This window comes from Stegodyphus dumicola, chromosome 12, assembly GCF_044657685.1.
Source record: "Stegodyphus dumicola isolate Sdum_Otavi_A_Nest chromosome 12, ASM4465768v1".
Classification (NCBI taxonomy): domain Eukaryota; kingdom Metazoa; phylum Arthropoda; class Arachnida; order Araneae; family Eresidae; genus Stegodyphus; species Stegodyphus dumicola.
In genome coordinates, this window is record NC_140779.1 from 69,255,593 (window position 1) to 69,278,338 (window position 22,746).

General features: G+C 32.0%; 1 protein-coding gene across 2 annotated transcripts in view; it reads right to left on the bottom strand.

Annotated features, from left to right (window-relative positions):
* The window catches only part of BBS8 (tetratricopeptide repeat protein 8), an 88,556-nt gene that overhangs the window by 18,690 nt on the left and 47,120 nt on the right, over positions 1 to 22,746 (bottom strand). For both annotated transcript variants that reach the window (XM_085806533.1, XM_085806535.1), the window contains exons 4-10: positions 17,049 to 17,183; positions 14,085 to 14,170; positions 7,593 to 7,680; positions 6,957 to 7,067; positions 6,743 to 6,882; positions 4,191 to 4,362; positions 2,144 to 2,266 (exon numbers count right to left, since the gene is read on the bottom strand). In XM_085806533.1, the coding sequence (XP_085662659.1) occupies positions 2,144 to 2,266; positions 4,191 to 4,362; positions 6,743 to 6,882; positions 6,957 to 7,067; positions 7,593 to 7,680; positions 14,085 to 14,170; positions 17,049 to 17,183 (855 nt within the window). The remainder of the gene's footprint in view (positions 1 to 2,143; positions 2,267 to 4,190; positions 4,363 to 6,742; positions 6,883 to 6,956; positions 7,068 to 7,592; positions 7,681 to 14,084; positions 14,171 to 17,048; positions 17,184 to 22,746) is intronic.

Genomic DNA, 22,746 nt, shown 5'->3' on the forward strand with positions numbered 1-22,746 from the left:
TGGCAGTCATACGAAATGACCACGGTTCTAGATATTATAAATTGTAATTAAAATGATTTGTGCAAAGGTGTCTGCTAATTTAAACTGAATTACCCAGGGCAGGTGGCGAGGACGCCGTTTTGCTTACTTCCCCACAGGGTTTCTCCCTTCTACTTGCTTAATTGCTTAAAGTAGAGTACAATGAGGGAAACCACTGGCGGTACATTTCTTAAGAGCCTACCGACAGCCCAATCAATAAAGGTGATTTAAATAATGAAATTTTAATTCATATGTCAAAGATCTCTTTGTACCTTGTGTAGATCTTTCCATCATTTTTAAGCTCGCCTTGCAGAGGACCGTCAATTATTTTTAATTTTACGTTCGTTCTTTCACGAACTCTTGAACAGGCAACATTAAGTTGACCGTGTCCAAATACAGGCTCAGTAAAAAAATGCCAACACGCTTAAGCGTTTGGCCCTGAGACTTATGGATGGTCATAGCAAAGGCAAATTTTACAAGAAATTGTCTATGTCTCAATTGAAACGGCAACCCTGTGCCGTGGCAACTTCACCCCCATTGGCTAGTACAGTTACGCAAGCAACCAATAAAATATCAGCGACAAACAGACACTTAAGCCGCATATATATATATATATATATATATGGGGTGAAGTATCATCATCTCCTCCGAACAGCTGGCTCCTGGACTTAGCGAAGCACACCGTTGGATTCCGCAGGTCCGTGGCATGCCATTTTGACCATTCGCGTCTTCTTGGGATTTTAATTAGCCGAGATATTAATTAAAAACTACTTTTCCCCTAAGTTTTCTGTACATTTTCCGCTTTCTTTCTTGGGTTTTCCCTATTACAGGGATTTGGCTACGTGCCAAATTCGTTTTTCTCGAATATCTACGGAACGGCGCCGAGTTGAAATTCGAGACACGTATCCTCGGATTCCAAAAAATTCTCCGAATCCATCGATACCGTTCTCATTTTCGTATGTCTTTAATCGGCCGAGATATTAATTAAAAACTACAGAAATGTTAATTTCCGTGCTCATTTTTCCGAGTGGCAACAATAAACTATCAGCGACACACACTTTAGCGGCTTATATATATAAAGATGGGGGGGGGAGGAATCCAAGCTATATCTCAGAATTAAGCGAACACTGAACCTTGTGCTGATCTGCACAATACTTTTATACGGAATTGCTGTATGCACAACTGCAGGGGAAAATTTTCGAAATTAAAATCATCTATACGATACTTAACTCTTCCCGGTACTTGAGAAATTCCCATATACACACCGAATTAAAAGTCTGAACTCTTTCTGATCATATTCTAACTACAGTGTACAACTTCTTTAGTAAAATAAAGAACTCACAATACTCTGCATTTACACGAATTATCAACTATGGTTCTACAATCGAAAATACAGTCAAAAGGTTGAGAACTATCAAAATGTGCATTGATAATTATGTATTTAATCCTGTTTATTTTTCATTCTGCTCAAGAATCAATTTATTCTAGATCAAATTTATTCAGCATTTCTCATACTAGAAGTGAGATCTTCACGCAGACTGACAGTGCAATAGCAGAGAATTCTCTAGAAACTTTAAGATTAGGAATTCTGTACTTGATCATGAAAAATTTGAGTTTCAATCTGTAATTAATTTTGCAATATATCTATATTTCATTGTTATTTTTTTTTTTTTTTTTTTGGCATTGAATTATATACTCAAGTCAATCTTACGACATTTCCGTTCTGTTCATTTGCACATAATTTTTAAATACTGTGAAAGAACATTGTGATGGACTAGTAAATATACCTTAATGCAGAATCCAGTTGAAGAAAAAAGTTTCAAATTCCAGAGGATTTCAGTCAATGGCCCACGCATCTTTTTGTAATATACATTGAGTCTGTGATCTTTAAATTTTTTTTAAAATTAATCACTATAAATTCTCATTTTGATACAAAAGTGTAGAACTTCTCAAACTAAACATTACAATATTTTAATAATTTATAAATGAGAAATAATAAAAAAGTAGGATACAAGATTCACAAAAAGAAGAACTATAATCCTTGTGCATCTTCTTACAAATATTTTATTGACATAAAAATTTTATTACACTAAGTATTGTTCCAAATAAATTTTATTTTTCCTACCTGATCTAAATTTCCTTTTGTACCTTCAATAACACCTAAATTATTGTAAGATTCTGCGTGGTCATTATTGGCAACCAAAGCAAGTCTAAGGCACTGAATTGCAAGATTTTTGTCTCCAATACCCTATGATGAAAAAACACATTGATAATCCCTATCCAAATATCAGAAAAGCACATTAAACTGTTCATAAAATTTCTGGTAATTCAAAATAAAAATATTCCTTGTCCTCCCATGTATAACTTCATCTAATCTTACTTTAAGATGAGTTATTAAAAGAAAAACAAATTCTAGCAAATGATAAAACATTTCTAACAAATTCTAGTAAATAATAAAGATATTAACTAAATTTTCAAAGTAAATATCTTTATGAAAAGGATTCAGAATATACAAATTTTGAGTACGAAATAAAAAATAAATGAAATAATTAAACTCATTAATTAAAAGACTATATTTTAAAAGTTATAATTAACATTTCTGTTGTACAAATTTACATGAATAGATTCAATTTAATTTAATATTTTTTATCTTTTTAATAAGGCATTAAATTTAACAATAACTTTACTGAAAACCAACATGAATACAATATTCAATTTAAAATAGAATATGCATAATAAATATTTATTCTTGTAGAATACATATTGCATGAAACAAGCCTTTTTTTTAATTATGATAGGAAAGAATATGTGATTCATACATTAGCCTTTGAAAACACATTGGCAAAAATGTTAAGTATAGAATGCTTAACTGATGACTCCAAAGATCATCTGCAACTTAACAATAGCTCATCTTTTACTATTTTGGAGAAAATAAGCATTATAATGCCAAATGATATATTAAAGCAAGTGGTATAAGAATCCATTCTGACAATAGTGCCAATGAAGTGATATAAAGAACTGTGACATATGCTTTTTCAAGCCATACCAAAAATAAATCTTTGCAAGTCTCCTTTTGTTACCTGATCAAGCCACTACTTGCATTAAAGCAGGAAGATCATATTTCAAATAATATATTGCAGTGTAAGTTCTGCAAATTTTATATAAAAATCCAATCTTATTATTTAAAGATATTAACTAAATTTTCAAAGTAAATATCTTTATGAAAAGGATTCAGAATAAAGTAAATATATTTATGAAAAGAATTCAGAAATTTAGTTAATATCTTTATTGTCACACTGTATAAACTCAATATAATTACTTCCATAAGAGTTTTAATTTAACTGTGTATGTTCCTAAAATTACATGTTTATTACTGGAGCAAAACAGCACATGGCATTATCATCTTGGAAGAAACTGTTACTGTAAAGCAAGAGTGTAAATATCCTGTAATGCACATATGTCCAAGAACATCCATTTTTGTCACAAGCTGCAATGAGGAAATTTTTAGGGAGATAAAACAGCAAAGTGGTTTTCATCAAATTTCAACCATCCTTCAAAGTGAAATAATGCGAAATGATATTCTTCTACACGCACCAGGTTTTACTTCACTCTTATTGATATTCTGTAACTCAGATACAGCAATTTCTTATACTATAATCACGTTTAGAAGAGCTACATTATTAAGAGACTCACTAATCAAGATTTGTATAAAATCACTAATATTATTTTACAAATAAGACATGCCACAGTTACATTGCTATGCCAGACCAGTATTGTATGTCATTGTGTAGCAGAATGACTCATATTTTAGAGGCAGAATATGTAATCTATCTAAATTACGAATTTTATAATATTTTGCTCAGCATGAAATAACCAAAAATACAATTATTAAATTTGAAAGAAAAAAATTCTTTGTGATATTTTTAACCATTTTCTTTGACATTAGAAAAACATCTGAAAAATTTATTAAGGCAATTTTCGGGAAAAAACAATATGGACCATTTGTTCCTAATGAATTTATAAATATGAATATTTCCAAAAAATATAGAAATAAAGTAGGAGCACTCCTTGTTTCCAAACAAAAAATAACAAATAAGAAAAATGCTGTACTAATACTAATTTTTGAATTGATCATTAATATACAAATAACTACGAAGGAAAAACTTAATTACCAATGCTAAGTGACCAATATTATACCAGACATCTGGCAAAGTTTCATCAGTAGCCAGGGCTAAAGCTCTTTCGAAGCACACAACAGCCATATCATTCTGCTGGGAATAAAAGCAACAAAGTGCTAGATTGTTATACAGCTCGCTGTTACACACACCCATCTGTAATAGTCTCCTGTTAATTAAAGTGAAAGTTCATTTTACAAAAACAAATCTGACATATGAAAACAGAAATTTTAAAATAATTCAAGACAACCATTAATTAAATAATGCAAAATCATACACAGTTCCTTTAGAAGAAAAGGTAATATTATTTAAAAAGGTAATTAGACTAAATATTATGCTTCCTCTTCAAACTACCTTTTTGAAAGCTACATTTATTTTGCAACACATTCTTTTGTGCAACTGCTACATTCATTCATGTGCAACCTAATAGTAAAATTCATTAATAATTTAACTTAAAATTAATAATTCATTCATGTGCAACCTAATATTAAAATTCATTAATAATTTAACCTAAAATTAATAATTCATTCATGTGCAACCTAATATTAAAAAATTAAGATAATTTATTATTCATTTCATAATTTCTAGACAAAAAATATATATTTACTTAGATTTTTTTGAAAAACAGCATTTTAAAGTTTTCAGGTTACCTTTTTATAAAACAATTTAATTACCTAAGTTACATATATATATATATATATAAAGCCATTACGGATTTATGTTAACATGTTAGACTATTTTACTCTCAAACAAATGTTATATTTAGCTGAGAAACATGCAATAAATTTATCAATTAACTTTAAAATGTCTTTTAATTCTAAAAAACAATTTTATCTAAAAATAAATCATCTTATCTGTAACATCTACAGATCAGCTAAAATTTGTAAAATTAATACCTTAATGTTAGTGGGTATATTAAGGCAAGCATGCATTATAAAGATTTTACATTATTTTGATTTCAAGTTATAATTTTACAATATCTAAAAGAGCAATGTACTACATAGAAATGGACCTGCATATTTATTTCGTTTTATTTTCTTATTTATATAAGAATTACACAATATTAGGAACATTAAAAGTGCAGCATGGCATTTGGTATTAGTAGTGTGAAACTGATGTTAATTTTGCTGTAACATCTAGGGATCGGCTAATTTTTGGTTGCTTTCTATCCACTCTTTTATGACTATTCTTCAAGTTTCAACATAGAATGATCAATGATGAGAACTCAAGGCATGGGATTTTTTCTTTTATGCCACTCATAAAAACATAGAATCAAAGAGAGAATAAAGAAAATATTTAAGATCAGTTGCAGTTTTGCATAGGATATGTGCAGCATCCGTAGCTATTATAATAAGCTAGCAATAGTTTACAAAAAATAGTATTTATATGTTTTAATATATAGTTTATATTTTTAAATTAGTTATTATTTGATAATAATTGTTAGTTAACTCTGTCACTAAAGTAAAACAAGTTCAAGCTTATTTTAATTCAATGATAAAGAGCTTGCAAAATTTTCTAATATTGGGTTTGAATAAAATCATAAAAAGGAAAACTATGTAAATATTCCACACTGGTACCTAAGTACATCTCGATGCAAAAGTTTAAAATGGAGAATTTGAAACTTAACATTAAAGATTATTTAGGTTACTGGAATATAGAAAACTTATGAAGGCAATCTGCCTAAAGGGAGGGATAACTTGTGGAATACTTTTCATGGTAAACTAACTCATGTTCACATTATACATGTGAAAAACCATGAAAACCAACCTTGCAGCCAGCCTGTTCACTTGGCTTAGGATCCAGGATGAACTATGACCATTCAGCAATCTTAACAACTTGGTCACTGGTGGGGCTTCTTAAAACTAAGAGTTATGTACGTATTTAATAGTACGTATTATTTTGTAAAGCAAAAAGTGCACAATAATTAATTTTTTGATTAGATGATAAATTTAAAAACATTTTTTAAACTAAAATGTATACATAGGAGTTATTTGTTACACTTGAATAGTTCTATACTAGAGGAACAATAAATAAATTATTCAATTTGCATTAACTACAAACAAAACAAGAGAGTCATACTAACTCAAACTGTTATAATTATTTTATTTTTCTAATACCAGACCTTTTCTATTTTAAAAAAATCTTTTAAATTATATAAAATTTGTATTACGCAGTTAATTCTGAAATTAGAAAGTCAGTTTATTCAGCAGAATGGTACGTTTAATTGAAAGAACAGCTGAATTAAAATACATGCTCTGATATAGTATTACTATTATTTTGTTACAATAAATAAAAGTTTTAAAAAAATGCAGAAAACATATTTTTAAATAAGTTAACAGAATTTCGTGTAACAAGAATAACAATACATTACATTCCTATCTCATCTAAAAAATGTCATTTATCAATACTTTTTATTTAGTTAATTAAAAAAATAGAAAAAAAAAAGTGTTGCAACTAAATTTACAATACATTTTTTGATATTAAATGAACGTAAATATAATTTTAAAAAAGTAAAGTAGAAAATCATTACATAATATGCATTAAATTACCTGTAATAGCATAATGCAACTTCTGGCTGGTCAGAATAAAAATGATGAGCGGCAATACAAGCAATGGCTTCCACATCAATAGCTTCATAACTCAAAACGTCTTTGTAGTATTTAACAGATAAATCTAAATCGTTTAATCCCTATAAGTGGAAAACAGTTATTTTATCAGTAGATTTAAGTCAAAGTACATTTTTTAAGCAAAACTGAACATTACCTCATAAATACGTGCAGTGTGGATCATTAGAAATATTTCTTCCGGAAATTTTTCTAGTCCTTGCTTATAAACACCCAAAGCAGCTAATGGTTGATCTAAAGCAATATATACCTAGAAAAATATTTAAAAAAAAGAGTACCGTTTGATTCAGTTAATTAAAAGTAATTAATCAACCAAGCCATTTCGGGGGAGGCATTTAAAATAGAACAAATAAAACAAAATAAACTGATATTGAGTTTAGTGTAAATATCGAAAGATTTTAAAGTTTCTTTCCCTCTTTTTAATTTTTTTTTTTTTTATATCAGTACTTCTGCAGATTGTACTGAAAGAAATATCTGCATTGCTTCCATTGCAACATTTCTTTATTGCCCTAATATTGTTACTTTTTAGGGTTTCATAAGAAATGCTTGATGTTATTGCCATTTACACCTGCTTTTATTCAGTAGTTTACAAACCGGGCATTTAATTCATAATGTAGTGTAAATGCCTCTTTTTATATGAGATCAATTTGAATTATATAAGGCAAATCATATTTTAACAGATCTAAACTCTGTAATAAAATCTTAATATTACACATAAACTTTCCGTTAATAACTTAATAAGTAAAATGTTAATACACACATGAAATTAAAGTACCTTTGCCATCCATAAGTAAGAATCAATCATATCCTGTTGTTTAATGGCTGACTTAAACTGTTTTTCAGCATCACGAAACATGCCAAATCTGAAATTCCAAAAATAATTCAGAAAATACTTTAGAAAAGAAAATATACATATTTAATAAAATTTTAAAGACATCATTAGTTTAATTCACAATGATTATATATTAATAATATCTAAAGAAAAACAATTTAATTCATATTATACAGGAATATTATTTTGCGAGTTAAGTAAAATATCCTAAATTAATATTTAAAACTACAGAGTAATGAAAAAAACAAAGAATCTCTAAACTTGAAATGCTACGTCCCGAGAATGTTTTAAATAGTTTAGCAATATGGATATATATACAAGGTGATTCTAAATTGCTTTTACAAATTAAGAGGGGCGATAGTACTCATCCAGATGAGCAATAATTACCATAGAACATAGGGTCGCATTCCACTCTGAGAGGCAGAAAAGAGAAAAATTATAATTCCAACCTGAACTTACATCAATGTTGGGAGAGTGAATGAACTTTAGTGAAAAACTCATAGAGAGCACTTAAAATGGATAAACCAAAAATTTCTTGTTCAAGTGTTAATTTGAGCTCAGACCTTGATGGCAAAAACTCAAATGCACATCTTTGGTTGGCAAGGTCTCAACCTCGCAAACGATTGCAACAAGTTCATTATCTAAATTATTAGGGGGAAATTATCTACGAGGGAAGGAAAAACTGCTAACCTGATATCAAGTATCAAGGTAACAGTTTTTTCTCCTTCTCCATCTTCTATCCTGTCCTCCTGGACTTACTGTACTGCGCTGATTCTACTTGAAGTGATAGCCAGAACACAGTATGAAATTTTCATGTTAATCTCGGACGTTGGAGTTAGTTGATAATATTCAGCCCTTGATTAGATAATTACCTTGTTGCAATCGTTTTCAAGGTTGAGACCTTGCCAACCATAGATGTGCATCTGAGTGTTTGCCATCAAAGTCTGAGCTCAAATTAACACTTGAACGACAAATTTTTGGTTTTATCCATTTTGCGCACTATCTGCGAGTTTTTCACTAAATTGAAAGTGCAACTTTTGGTCTCGATCATTTGCTCTTCCAACACTGTTGTAAATTCAAGTTGGAATGCTATGCTTCTCAGAGTGAAATGCGACCCTATATTTTATGGTAATTATTGCTCATCTGGATGAGTACTATCACCTCTCTTAATTTGTAAAAACAATTTAGAATTAGTCTGTAAAGGTACAGAGATGAAAAAAAGTCAGTAAGTTTTATTTTTATTAAAAACATAAATGAAACAGAGAATATTAATACAGTACAAAGTCCATAATCCGGACTCGTCGGGACTTCGGCGATTCCAGATTAAGGTTTTTTCCGGAGATCATCAATTTAAATCTGGTAAGATGGCATCCAAAAATTATACAATTAAAAACATGAAACTGTAATTTATTAAATAAAGAGCATTTATGATCTAAAGAGTATCAAAATTTACAAAAAAAAAAAAAAAAAAAAAAAAAAAAACAGGCTTAATATTTATTTGTTTACTTTATTAAACATTTCTTTCAGTGTAAGTTGCTTCATTTTTTGTGCTAATACTTTCTCTTTAATTCTATAAACAGACATAATTTCTTGTTCGGTTACACAAAGTTCCACTGTTCAAGTCCTGTAATTGCTGTGTCGAGAATACCGATTAAATTGTCAATCGAAATTTTTCCGTTTTCGTTTTATCTTTGTCACTTTCTCCACTATCGGAAGCACGCATGTGTAAATGCGCATGAGAAAGTTTGTGGCTTTGAGGTCCGGATTATAGATCATTCCGGATAATGGACGTCTGGATTACAGACTTTGTACTGTATATTTATTTTTTGTACGAAGGAGATAAAAAGTAAATTTTGTATAAAAAATCCTGAAATTAATTTTTTGAATTGGTGAATTATGGCAATATTGTTAGAAAAAAAAACAGAAAAAAAGTGACGGGTGTTTTGGCCTCCTCGGTGATTTGTGCCCAGAGGGCGCACCGCACAAAGAGTTAGTTGCGTTACAGAACGTAAGGGAAGCGGACACGCCAAAATGTCGGGCGTATTACCGCTAATTGAGGTAATTGCATCGTATCTGTCAGGTGGCAGAAAACTAGTATGATGTATCAATTCACATGCCAGGAGGCATAACGCTTGTAAATATGCCCGGTGGCATACGACTTGTAAATAAATTGTAAATAAATGTACAGTAAAATATCTTGGTGCAATAGATCAAGGAACACGCATCAACAACCTTCTGATCATTTGGATATGTACAACTGGTCTTGTGGTTTATACATCCTCACAGAAGGTGACACCTTTCACACTATGAAAGAAAGCTATGGGTTTTAAATTATTTCAGAATCCAATCTGTACATAAAGGATTAAATACATAGCCAGGATAAACATCAGGAGGAAATTATATATGTAATTTTCTAAAGTTCTGCTACATATAGAAGCTTAAAGCAATGTCCTTCTGACCTCACTAGACTGACAAGTGAGTTGTTGTTCTGTCTGAATTAAGATGACAAAGTTTTACAAAGATTAAAATTGATTGAGCTTTGAACTCTTTAACGCTTTGAGGGATGGTATGTAAAATAATTTAAATTGTGGTAAAATTTTGCATGAATTGTAACTTATGGACCCTAAAAACACAAAATTAAGACTTTAAAAAAAATCTAGAAATCCTGAATTTTGAGGGAAGTGTATATTTTATACCAATGTCCCTCTAAGACATTCTTCTTTTTCAGATAGCTGCCAATTGTTAATTTTGGTATTTTTCATTTATTTTTGTGTACTTTTGATGTGCATCTATAGAGATGACTGCTTGAATATAGTTATGTAAATCTAAAGTCAAAAAAACTTTCAAAATTTTGCTAGAAATTTAAAATTTTAAAAATAAAATTTATGATTTTATGCACTTTGATGATCCCATTCAGCTGAACATACTTATGTAAAATATGGGTAAAAAGACTTTGAAAGTGATTTAAATTCAATATTATTATTTTATAAAAACTTTTAGCAAATATAACGCCGTATCATGCTGTAATTGAACTAGTATAATGTTACAAGGTGAAAAATAAACAATTGAAAAATGAAACACTACAACTCAGCTGAAAAATTGTTACATTTTCGAAGTTATTATATTTTATGCTTTAGATAATATATAAAATGAGCATGCTTCATGCCATGGTACCAAGAATTGCCCCTACACACTTTTGATTATCGGGCCCCATAAGAGCTCCTTTCTAAATTTTTGTAAATATAGGTTGTAATATAACACTTTGTTTAGGAAAAAAGTTGTTTAACGATTTTACTATTTGATACACCTCAAAGCCTTTATTTCAATTTTCAGTTTTAGATAAATAACGTAGTAATATATAATTTAGCTCAGAATACCTCTTTAATAGAAGTGAAGTACTAACATGCCTCGAAGCCCCCCTCTTTTTTTTTTTTTTTTTTTTTCCAATTAACAGGCTCATGGGTACTGCAAAACTACCTTTCAAACTTTTTTTTTTTTTTCCAAACACAGGTTTTTGCTATTTTGTTAATATTACCATATAAAATTTTTAAAAAATTGATATTCTTTTAAAATGTATGTGTATAATGAAACAATAAAATGTAAGTGTATAATGAAACAAATAATAATTTATTTGTAATGGAAAAAGAAGTGCTAAATGTTTCTGTGATCTATTTACAAAGAAAATTTATATAACTAATAACAACAAAAGAATTTTAAATATGATATATAGATAGATGTCTTTTGGAATATATTGCTGAATGTTCATCAGAAAAAATAGTAGTATTTATTTTACAATTAATTTTTTGAGATTATAAAATTTTAAGTTATTGTAGCAAATAATAAAAAATGAGGTTAAAATATTATACATAAAACTGCAATACTCGATATGAGTTATAATTAATCCATGAAATCCTACTGTGAATAAAATTTCTTGAAACATGTTTCACTTTTTGTTTGCATACATAAAGGAATATTGCATGTGGCACACATCCATTTTGTTCTTTTTTGTTTCTTTTCCATGCTGCATAATGCACATCATCTTAGTGTACATCGCACAGAAAGATGTTCACAATGCTTCAACTTTTTTGCTTGTGGCACAAGGGGTTTGTGTACTTTTATGGCAACAAATGATGTTAATGAAATTTTACACTTCGGAATATTATCACTTTTGCCCAAGTTTATCAATCCTCTGACAATTTCTAGCCGAAAATCTTTCCGAGATTTTTGCTCAGATTTTTCTTGGCACATTTTATGCAATATATAAGAGTTTACTAGAGTTACATCTTAAAAATGAAAAAAAAATCCTGTGCCATCATTTTTTGCTTCTTCTGTCAATTTCATATATACTTTTCAAGTGATTAAAGTGGTCTTTGATACTTTGTTGGTTACTCTGGCATGCAGCGGGAGATGCACAACTCCTGCTCTTTCCAGATTCCTGAATGAGTCCTCTTAGGGTCCTGACATATGTAAAAGTCCAAAAATGAAGCTTCTCCAGTTGAGATAGCCTTGTTAAAAAAAAAAAAAAAAAAAAAAAAAAAAAAGAGAGAGAGAGAGAGAGAAGTAAAGCCCTGAGCGTCAGTGATAGGCAAGCCATGTCTGGGGCAGCTGCAGAAGGACAGGGAGGTGGGGAAAGCTAACGGGACACACAAAGAGGTTTGCAGAACCCGAAACATGGTGAGCTTGCAAATTACTATACAATACGAAACAAACTACATGTATACAGAAACATTAAAGAAAAATTCTATGTACAATATAAAATATCATCTGTTCTGACAAAACAGCAATTAATTTGAAATGACTGCTTCTTGAGTAAATTACAGGAAGAAATAATATGGGATAGCCTATGTACAGCAACAAAATTTTAAAACTGCTCTTTTAAGGACAAAACAATCAAAACACTGTGAGTTTGCTGGCTTCTGGTAGCCAGAAGTAGCAGTGTAGCAAAGTCCGAATGTTCACAGCACTAGAAACGCAAAGTATCAAATTTAATTACGTAAGACCTGAGTAAGCTGAGCTCTCTTTGATCGGTTTAGGTAGACTGTAACAAGTGAACGGCAAATGGGCGAAGAAGTTTATCTTCATCAAATATTTCGTAACTTAAGATATTACCAAAATTAGCCAGGTTGTAGCTAATCACTCTGTTGAAGACTTTTTCATTGATGCGATTAACAAATTCTTGAATTTGTTCTAAGTTTAAATCCGAGTGCAGACTACGATTTCTGACAAAGTGACTCCGGTGATAATTCTTAATAACTTGTTTTGAAGGACTCAAGTTTTTGTAGTCATTGTCTTTTGCATTTGCCCAGGCAGGGGAAGCATATGTGAGAATCAGTCGAATGACCAACGGAAAGACTCTCTTTTTCATATGTAGACATAGCTGTTCATATTTCAACAGTGGGAACAGTCCAAACATAATTTTGCAGGGCTTTCCACATACTTGAGTCCTGTGATCGTTCCATGAGAAATTACTTTTGAAGATAACTCCGAGGTAGCTTGTTTTGCTGACCCCTTGGGATTGGGGAGCCAAAAGGGTGACTTGAGTTTTAATTTGGTTGAGTCTACGATACTTTCTGATGAGAAGAATTTTAGATTTTGAGGGCTGAATGCAGGTTTTTCAAAAACCCCACCATTTTCCTATGGCTGGAATTTTCTCTTACAGTCTGGCCAGAGCATGGTCCGGTCGACGTGATTTGGAAACAATTGCCATGCCATCGGCGTAGCTGGCTAGGAGAATGTTAACGTCATTTGGAAAGCTGGAGAAATCATTAACGTAAATTATGTAAAATAAAGGCCCAACGATGCTACCTTGCGGAATACCAGCTAGGATATTCTTTACAGTAGAAATTGCCTTTCCATGTTTGACAGTGAAAATGCGCTTTTCTAGAAAAGAGTTTATGAGCAAAACCAGTTCACGAAGCAGGCCGAGTCTGATAAGTTTGTAGAGCAGACCTGGATGCCAGACGCGGTCAAATGCTTTTGCCATGAGCTTTTAAAACATTTTGCTGATAGATAACGCAGGCTAATGGGCCTGTAGTTTGCCGGATTTTCATGCTTTTTTTTTCTGGTTTCGGAAATGAGAAAGATATTTGCATGTTTCCATGACATGGAAAGTACTGATTGTAGAAAAAGGCGTTAAAAATACACGAGAGTTTACAGAGTTTTGAATGGCATGTTCTTGAGCATCTGACTGCTGACTGCATCGCTACATGGAGCTTTTGGGTGTTTGAGAGATCTGATGATTTTATTTATTTTATGAGGAGTAACCAGATTAAAAAAATTCCTAGCACTTGGCACGTTAATCCGTAACTAATTTGCATTCTGGTGAAGACTATGTAAAAAAGTTATAGTAAAGTTTCAAATCATAATAATTGGTTTATCAACATAAAATTCTACAACTTTAAGGTATATTAGAAATTCAGTCAATCATCTGCATACCTAAAATAACATTTTCCTAATTGAAATTTCCACCACCAGTCCTCATAATGGCATGCTTGAGTTGCTTGAGCTGCTATATCAAGTGCCTTCATAAGAAGAAAATACATATTTGCTAAGTAAAATTATATGTTTTGTTAAATTTGTATACTAACTTAAATATAAAAACTATGAATAGCCAGTTCTTTAATTTCATGTTTTGACTGCCCTTATTTTATTTTTTTATTCGGTAAGAATTTAATATTTAAGGAAATATTTTACATATATAAAACACAAAGACGTTTCATTAAAACATAAAGTTTTGTCAGTTCTTGAACAGCACAAAAGCACTTTATAATATGAGCATTTTTCATCAAAAAATTAGCCTGTAAGCAAAATTGAAATCAAATAAGTTTTAGAGTAAAGTATGCAAATAAAATAAGTTGCAAAATAAAGTACGCAAATCAAATAAGTTTTAGAATAAAGTATTCAATACATTGTAAATATCCTTCCAAACAATACATATCTGGCAGTGATGTTGTCCATGTTATTTAAATTAAGTTAATCATTTTAATAAATATAATGACTCCTGTTCCTTTAAAACAGTTACAAGCTCCTTTCTGTTAATGAATGGCAAATAGTAGTATATCTCTAAATATTAGAAGCCTATACAGGTTCCAATTGATTATGGGAGAAATATTGAACTTTCTAATCACACACACACACACACAAAATCATTTGTGTCCTAACATTAGCTCACAATTAGAGTTTTCATTAAACATTTCTTTTATGGCATTACATAAAGGAATGGAATCATCAATTATATTCGGAATTTTATAAGTAAGCAGAATTGTTAATATATTTAGTACCATACCTTCTCCTCAAAGAGAGCAATCTTTTTTTTTATGACCAATATTGACAAAACCAGAAAAAAATTGATGAGGAAAGATCTTCATTTGCATTGTTTTTTTCCTGTTACCTTTTCTTTGTAAGTTCAAAGTTGTCCCTGTACATTAAATTTATTATTTAAAGCCAAAAGACTGTGGCATTTGGTGATAGTATATTCTAAGGAGAATTAGAACATACTGGAACTTTAACAGATTCCAAAGAATAACTTATATATACGACACATAATAGCTTCTACTTAAATGTTATATCTATACTGAGTTCTAAGTAAAACAGCATTATCACCTTGCAGCACAATTTTCTTCTATAGCACATACATAAGGATGAATATAAGGATACAGAATATCATCTATACCCTTCTGTGAACACAGAGGTAGCTATTTAAATTAAGCTTATTATTATTATTAAGCTTGAGATAAATAGATACCCCCACTAATTCAATCTCAATAAACAGAGCCTCCACCTATAAACAGACCTAACAAAATAAACAGAGCCTCCACCAAATCAATCTCTTCAATGGATGTGCAGGAATTCACAAGTAAGTAATCTAAATGGCTATAGCACATCGTGCAGGTATGGTAGGTGGAAGAACTTGTGGTGATGAAATGTAATAGGGTGGCTTAGCAACACACTGCAACTAACCACAGTTGACTCCAAGCAGTGGGAATGACTGGAATGATTTTATGAGTGAAATGAGTGAATGAACCTCTGTGCAGATGAATAGTATGAGAAATAATGGATACTTTCTGATTTTCTACCCTATCCTGAAAAGAAATTACCACACAACACACTAGCTACCGAGACAGGCAAACTATAATGTAAAAAAAAGTATTTAAGTAGCAACACTGGTATGAGTGTACATGCAGAGCACATACGTGCGGATTTAGTCTTTTCAAATTTGACGGTTATTGTTCTGGTTAGTGCTTGTTTTGATTAGTGTTTGATAAGTTTGCACACATTTTTTTTTACCTTGCAAAGAATTGTAATGGCACTGTGGAGTATGTTGGCTGATGAAAAAGAAAGCATTGCATTTCTTCAAAAATATGGCATTTTGCCAAACAGTAGAGAATTAAATGCCAAATTTATGCAATTTTTTGATGTTTTTGTAAGCAAAAACAGATTGCCGTGTGGATGAGAAAACAATAGTATGAGTAGTTCCAAGTTGTGTACAAGGCCAAATTTCTGAAATTCTCTGATGTTTTTGAAGCTAAAACAGATTGCAATGAACATGGGAAGAAGAACAACAAAAATAAAAATAAAGATAAGTGTTTATTGTTTGTTGTTTTATTGGTTGATGTTTTATGTAGTTCTGAGCGAAGTGCCATTTTTGAAAATGACTGCTGTTTTTAACATGTTAGACTAATGAAATATCAGTCACTAATCACCGATGGCTAATTTTTGGTTGGTAAGTAATCAGAAAGTGCTCAAACTATACTATTTGTTTAAGCAAAAGTACAAACAACAAAGTACCAATGCTGTCAGAGCCACTATACAACTCCGTTCTGTTTCCTTACAACTTCTTTTGTTCCCAGGCTCAAAACAGACATGAAAGGGCACCAATCTGTGACTGCTGAAGTTGTTCAAGAAGCCATGATATAGAACCTCCACAACATCTGCAATAGGAGTTGGTGAAGGTGCACAAACAAGGAAATGTCTTCTTACACACAACAGAAATTAATCTCTAAGTGATCATAAAGCATAATAATATTTGAAGTTCTAAGCTTCTAAAATTCTATTTATGATGATGTTTAAAAATTACAAATGATCCCTTTATTATATTAATTTTATCAGAATTTAACATAATTAGTTAATTAGCTAAAATTTCTACACAATTTGAACTAATTAAATGGGAAATTTACAAATGGACTGACATTAATTCAGTTGCAATTACATGGTAGTTGTAGAAACTCATAATATTACCATTTTCACATTTGAATTGAGCATATTGATCTAAATCTGTACTATATTTTGCTCTATTAAAATTTAAGAAAGATGACAAAGATTCACATACCATCTATGTTTAAAACAACAAAATTTACTTTGGAAAAAAAAAAAGTCTAAGATTTAATAACAAATACCTACCTGCCTGATATCATTATCATGATAGTATGCATATTCAAACAGATACTTGGCTACTTGAGGCATAGCAGCATATTTTGCAATATTTAGTCTTGCAAAGTTAATAAAAGGTCCATCAGGTTGAGACAGCATAGATGCCTGAAAATAAAAAGCATCATTGATGTACAGAGATGACCAAAATACACATGTTCCGGTTTCAGTAGAAACTTTCACTATGCGGATGTTCCAGTTTGATTAGAAACAAACTTTTCTCTGCCTCAGAATGGCAACAGTGAGAACCTGACTTTCGATTTGTTATGACGCAGCTAAAACGCTGCTCATGAGATGTAACATTAGATTCGATTCTAGATTAGATTAATTTTAGTATTTTAATAAATCTTCTTAAAACTAGATTGAGTATTTGATCATAGAATTATAGCTGAACCACCGCTTGCAGAAATTTTAGATGTGGCATTTAGATACGTTGTTAGATAGTTAGATGCGTAGGCAGCGACATTCGTGATTCGATTAGTGTACATTAGTGCGTACATAAACATTTTTTGGTGCATCGGCCGGGAAGCCGGCTAATATTCGAAAATATGGATTAGCACGGTGTGAAGTGTGCGAAGCCTGCAAAAAACAGGTAGGATAAGTTTTCTATTTTAAAGTGTAATTATGGAAGATCCTGTCGCTAAGCTTAAATCGAAACGCAAAGTATTAACGACCGCAGTGTCCAAGGTACTAAAGAAAATTGAGACAGAATTAAGCAAAGATGCCGTTAGTATAAATGTAATAGAAGAAACTTTAGACATATTAAACGAAAAGGCAAAAACTCTGAGTGATTTAAACACTCAAATAGAACAGGATTTGAAGGTCCCAGAGGATGAATTTGAACTGAAGTTTCATCCGCTCTAGAATATGAAGAAAAAAATCCAACTGTGGCAATTTAGAGCAAGAAAAAAATTAAGGAAATTACACAAACTCGAAAATTCGGATCCTAATGAAACCGCTATAGATTCCAAACTTGAAAATAATAAAATTATTCTCCTTCCAAAATTGACAATCGCTAAATTTTTTGGTGATTCTTTCAATTGGCAGGAATTTTGGAGTCAATTCGAGGCAGCTATCCATAACAATGACTCATTATCGAAAGTAAATAAGTTCATTTACTTAAAGTCATTACTAGGTGGGGTAGCTTATAATGCCGTTTCCGGACTCTCGCTTACAAATGAGAACTACGATTCAGCTATAGAATTGTTAACTAACAGGTTTGGAAGAAAAGATTTGGTAATAAATGCTCACATGAATAAACTGTTAAATCTTTCTCCTGTTAGAAATGTAAGGGATATAGAAAATCTTAGGAATTTATATGATCAGTGTGAAACTCAAATTAGATGCTTAAAGTCAATGAACGTCGTATCAGAAACTTATGGTAGTTTACTTTGCCCAATATTGTTAAAAGTAATTCCATCAGAGATAACATTAGAATACAGTCGCAGTAGAAACAGTGACCAAACATGGAACGTTAACGAATTAATGGAATTTATTCGTAAAGAAATAGAAAGCCGCGAAAGAGCTACGCAGTTAAATGAGAGTAGAGAAACAAAAACAAAACACCGAGCGGGAATGACTCATAACTGGAGGCATAAATCAAACGATCCTCTCCACTCCGCTCACGATAATGTAAACAACAAGCGCAGTAAACAGATTGAAAGAAGTTCGCCTAAAACGTATGAATATGTTGCTCCAGTCGCTAGCAGTAAATGCATATATTGTGACGAACTGCACGATTCGGAGCGTTGCGAAATTAAAACCGTGGAGGAGAAAAGAAATATTTTAAAATCTCAAGCCCGATGTTTTTTGTGCCTAAAATCTCAACATAAAATTAAGCAGTGTAAGGAAAGAAAAGAAATATTTTAAAATTTCAAGCCCGATGTTTTTCGTGCCTAAAATCTCAGCATAAAATTAAGCAGTGTAAGGAAAGAAAAATGTGCGAAATATGTAATAAAAAACACAATAGGTCTATTTGTTTCCAACTCGAAACCAAATCGGAGAAAAACAAGGTCGGGTCGACAATTCCATCCAGTAAAGAAGATGTTCAGATTAGTCAATTAAAAACCGAAACTTTCCGCAGTGCATTGCTACAAACGTGTACTGTGATGATACGTCCATTTTCTGAGAAGGATAATTTAGAACCAGTTCGTATTCTATTAGACAATGGGTCGATGAGAAGTTTTATAATTCGGGACATTTCAGAGAAGTGTAAATTACCAGTTATTCGAAAGGAGACTTTGTCCGTATTTGCCTTTGGGGTTAACCAGGCAACAGACAAACTTACAATGTTCTGAAAGTTAAACTAGAAAACAGAAGTAAACCATCCCTAAATATAGAAATTGAAGCTTTTGAAACTAACCAAATATGTGCAACTAATTTGCCTTTCCCTGATATCCCAGTTTCCAAAATTAACAAAGAGATAATAGGATTACAATTAGCTGATTCTTGTCAATTCAGTGATAAAAATATTGCCGTTTTGATCGGAGCAGATTACTATCATGAAGTAATAACTGGTAGACTTAAACGTTTTAAAAATAAACTTATAGCTTCCGAAACAATATTTGGATGGTGCCTTCAAGGCCGGACTGATTCTAACGGTAAATTGTTAAACATGGACATTATTGTTGATGACAAATTGGTGTCAACACAGTTAAAGCAGTTTTGGGAATTAGAAACATTGGGAATTGAACAAGGGAAGGAAATTAGTAAAATGGATAATGACATTTTAGAGAATTTTAACAGAACTATCAAATTTAAAGAAACGCGATATGAGGTTAAACTCCCTTGGAATGAACATTCGTCTGAATTAAAAACAAATTACGTAAATGCAGAAGTTCGCTTTAATAAACTGGTTACAAGGTTAAGAAATGATCCACTGCTTCATCAGCAGTATCACTCAGTTATAGAACATCATTTAAAAATGGGTATAGCTGAGGAAATTGATCCAAGTTCTGAAGAAACAGGAAGAATTTATTACATGCCTCACCAGCCAGTTATTCGACCTGACAAATCCGTGAAAGTTGTATTTGATGCATCCAGCCATTCGAAAAATGAATACTCTTTAAACGATTGTCTCTATTCCGGTCCTAATTTAAATCCACCATTGTTAGAGATATTAATACAATTTCGTACACATAGCATAGCATTTACTGCCGACATTGAACAGGCCTTTCTCCAAATTTCTCTGTCACCTGAAGATAGGGATGCTGTAAGATTTTTGTGGAAGGAGGGGAAACCTAACACGAAAATACTTAGGATGATTCGCGTTTTGTTTGGAGCTACATCCAGCCCATTTTTGCTTGCCGCTACTATCAAACATCACATAAATACCTTTAAAGAAACAAACAGAAAGCAGTTATAAACTATTGAACGAATGTTTATACGTAGACGATTTAATATGTGGGGATGAAGACGAAAATGAAGCTAAACTCATATATGAAGATATTAGATATATATTGAAGGCTGCTGGTTTCAACATGCGAAAATGGGAAACAAAATGTGGGAATCTGCAGGAAGTTTTTGACGAATACGAAAATGGTGAAATCCAGAAAGTTCTGGAACAGAAGGTATCGGGATATAAATGGAATTACAAGGAAGACCTTCTGAAGATAGAATCACAAAATCTAAATAATCAAGGGAAAGCAAAGTTAATGACAAAAAGAGAAGTTCTTAAAACCATTGGAAAGCTTTACAATCCCATTGGATTCATAAGTCTATTCACTATTAGGGCAAAAATACTAATGCAGGAAATTTGGCAATTTGGGGTAGATTGGGATGATCCGTTACCATTGGACTTTGAAAACAGAATGAAAAAATGGATTAATGAACTGTCAGCGATTCAGGATGTAAACATTCCGCGACATTACTTCCGAAAGACTAACAAGTCTGAATTGAGAGATATTCAAATGCATTGCTTTACCGACGCAAGTCAGAAGGCATATGGAGCTGTGATATACCTGCGATACGTCACGACGGACAGTGAAATAGGAAATAGTTTTGTCATTTCCAAAACCAGAGTAGCTCCACTGAAGAAGCTGTCCCTTCCAAGATTAGAGCTGATGGGGGCGCTCATCGGAACAAGATTAGCCTCGAATGTCAAAGAACAGTTAGAGAAAAGACTCCAGATGAATGTATATTTTTGGTCAGACTCTTCTGTTACGTTACATTGGATAAAGGGCGATTTAAATAAATGGAAGCCATTCATCCAACATCGAGTAATGGAAATACGAGAGAAAACAACACCTGAGTCCTGGAATTATTGCCTTGGAGATGAAAATTCGGCTGATATGCTGACCAGAGGAACAAAGACAAATTCCACGAACGTTGTCTGAACTACGAAATAGTGACATGTGGTGGCATGGACCTAAGTGGCTATTACAGAGCATCGATTCGTGGCCTAAACTTGCAGGATCAGCAAGAGATTTCAAAGATAATGAAGAGCTTGAACTTCGAAGGGGAGCTGTAGTGAACTCAACAGTCACAGGTGAAAATTCCATTGAGAACGAATTCATTAAAAGGTATTCGTCATTCGGCAAATTGATTTGAACTACTGCGAACAACTGTAGAATCAATCCACCATTAAGAAAAGAAAGTTTTTTGAGTGCTTCTGAACTACAGAATGCAAAGGTGCTAGTCAAATGTGTACAACATTCTGAATTTCACCCTGAAATTAAGTGCCTGCAGTCGAAACGATCAGTTCCAAGTAATAGTAAGGTTTATTCCTTAAATGTATTTCTGGATGAAGATGAACTTTTACGAGTTGGTGGGAGACTACGCTATTCCAGTCTTTCAGATGACCACAAACATCAACTTCTTTTACCCAAAAGACATCATTTCACAGAATTACTTATAGATTATTATCATAAAAAATCTCTTCATTTGGGCGTTCAAACAACACTTTCTCTTATTAGACAATTATACTGGATACCTTCCGGACAAGATAGAGTTAGACGCGTTATAAGTAAATGCATGACGTGCTTTCGAACAAGAAACCAAATGATGGGAGACTTACCTAGAGATAGAGTAGGAATAACAAGACCATTCGAAAAAATAGGACTGGACTTTACAGTTCCAGTTATCACCAAGCCTAATTTGAAAAGATCTAGAGTTACGTTAAAATCATACATAGCGATATTTATTTGCTTTAGTACAAAGGCTATTCATCTAGAAGTAGTATCGGATTTGTCTACTGAAGCATTTCTAGCATGTCTTAGAAGGTTTATTGCCAGACGATCTAAACCATCCATTGTTTTGAGTGATAACGCTACGAACTTCAAGGGAAAGAAGAATGTTCTTGATAAACTCTAGAATTTGTAGATCGGATCCTATTCAGCGCTTTAGTTCCGAAGAATGCATAACATGGAGATTTATTCCTCCTTCTTCCCCGCACTTTGGCGGATTATGGGAGGCTAATATTAAATCAATGAAGAGAATTTTGACAAAGGTCGCGAAAACGACAATTTTAAACTTTGAAGAGCTGTATACATTAATTACACAAATAGAAGCCTGCTTGAACTCTCGACCTCTATCACCTATTTCTGCTGATCCAACAGATCTTCAGCATTTGACTCCAGGTCATTTCCTAATAGGAGCTCCACTTTTGTCGATACCAGAACCGAATGATTCTGTAGATTCTTTGACCTTGTCTTCTAGATGGACCTTAATTCAA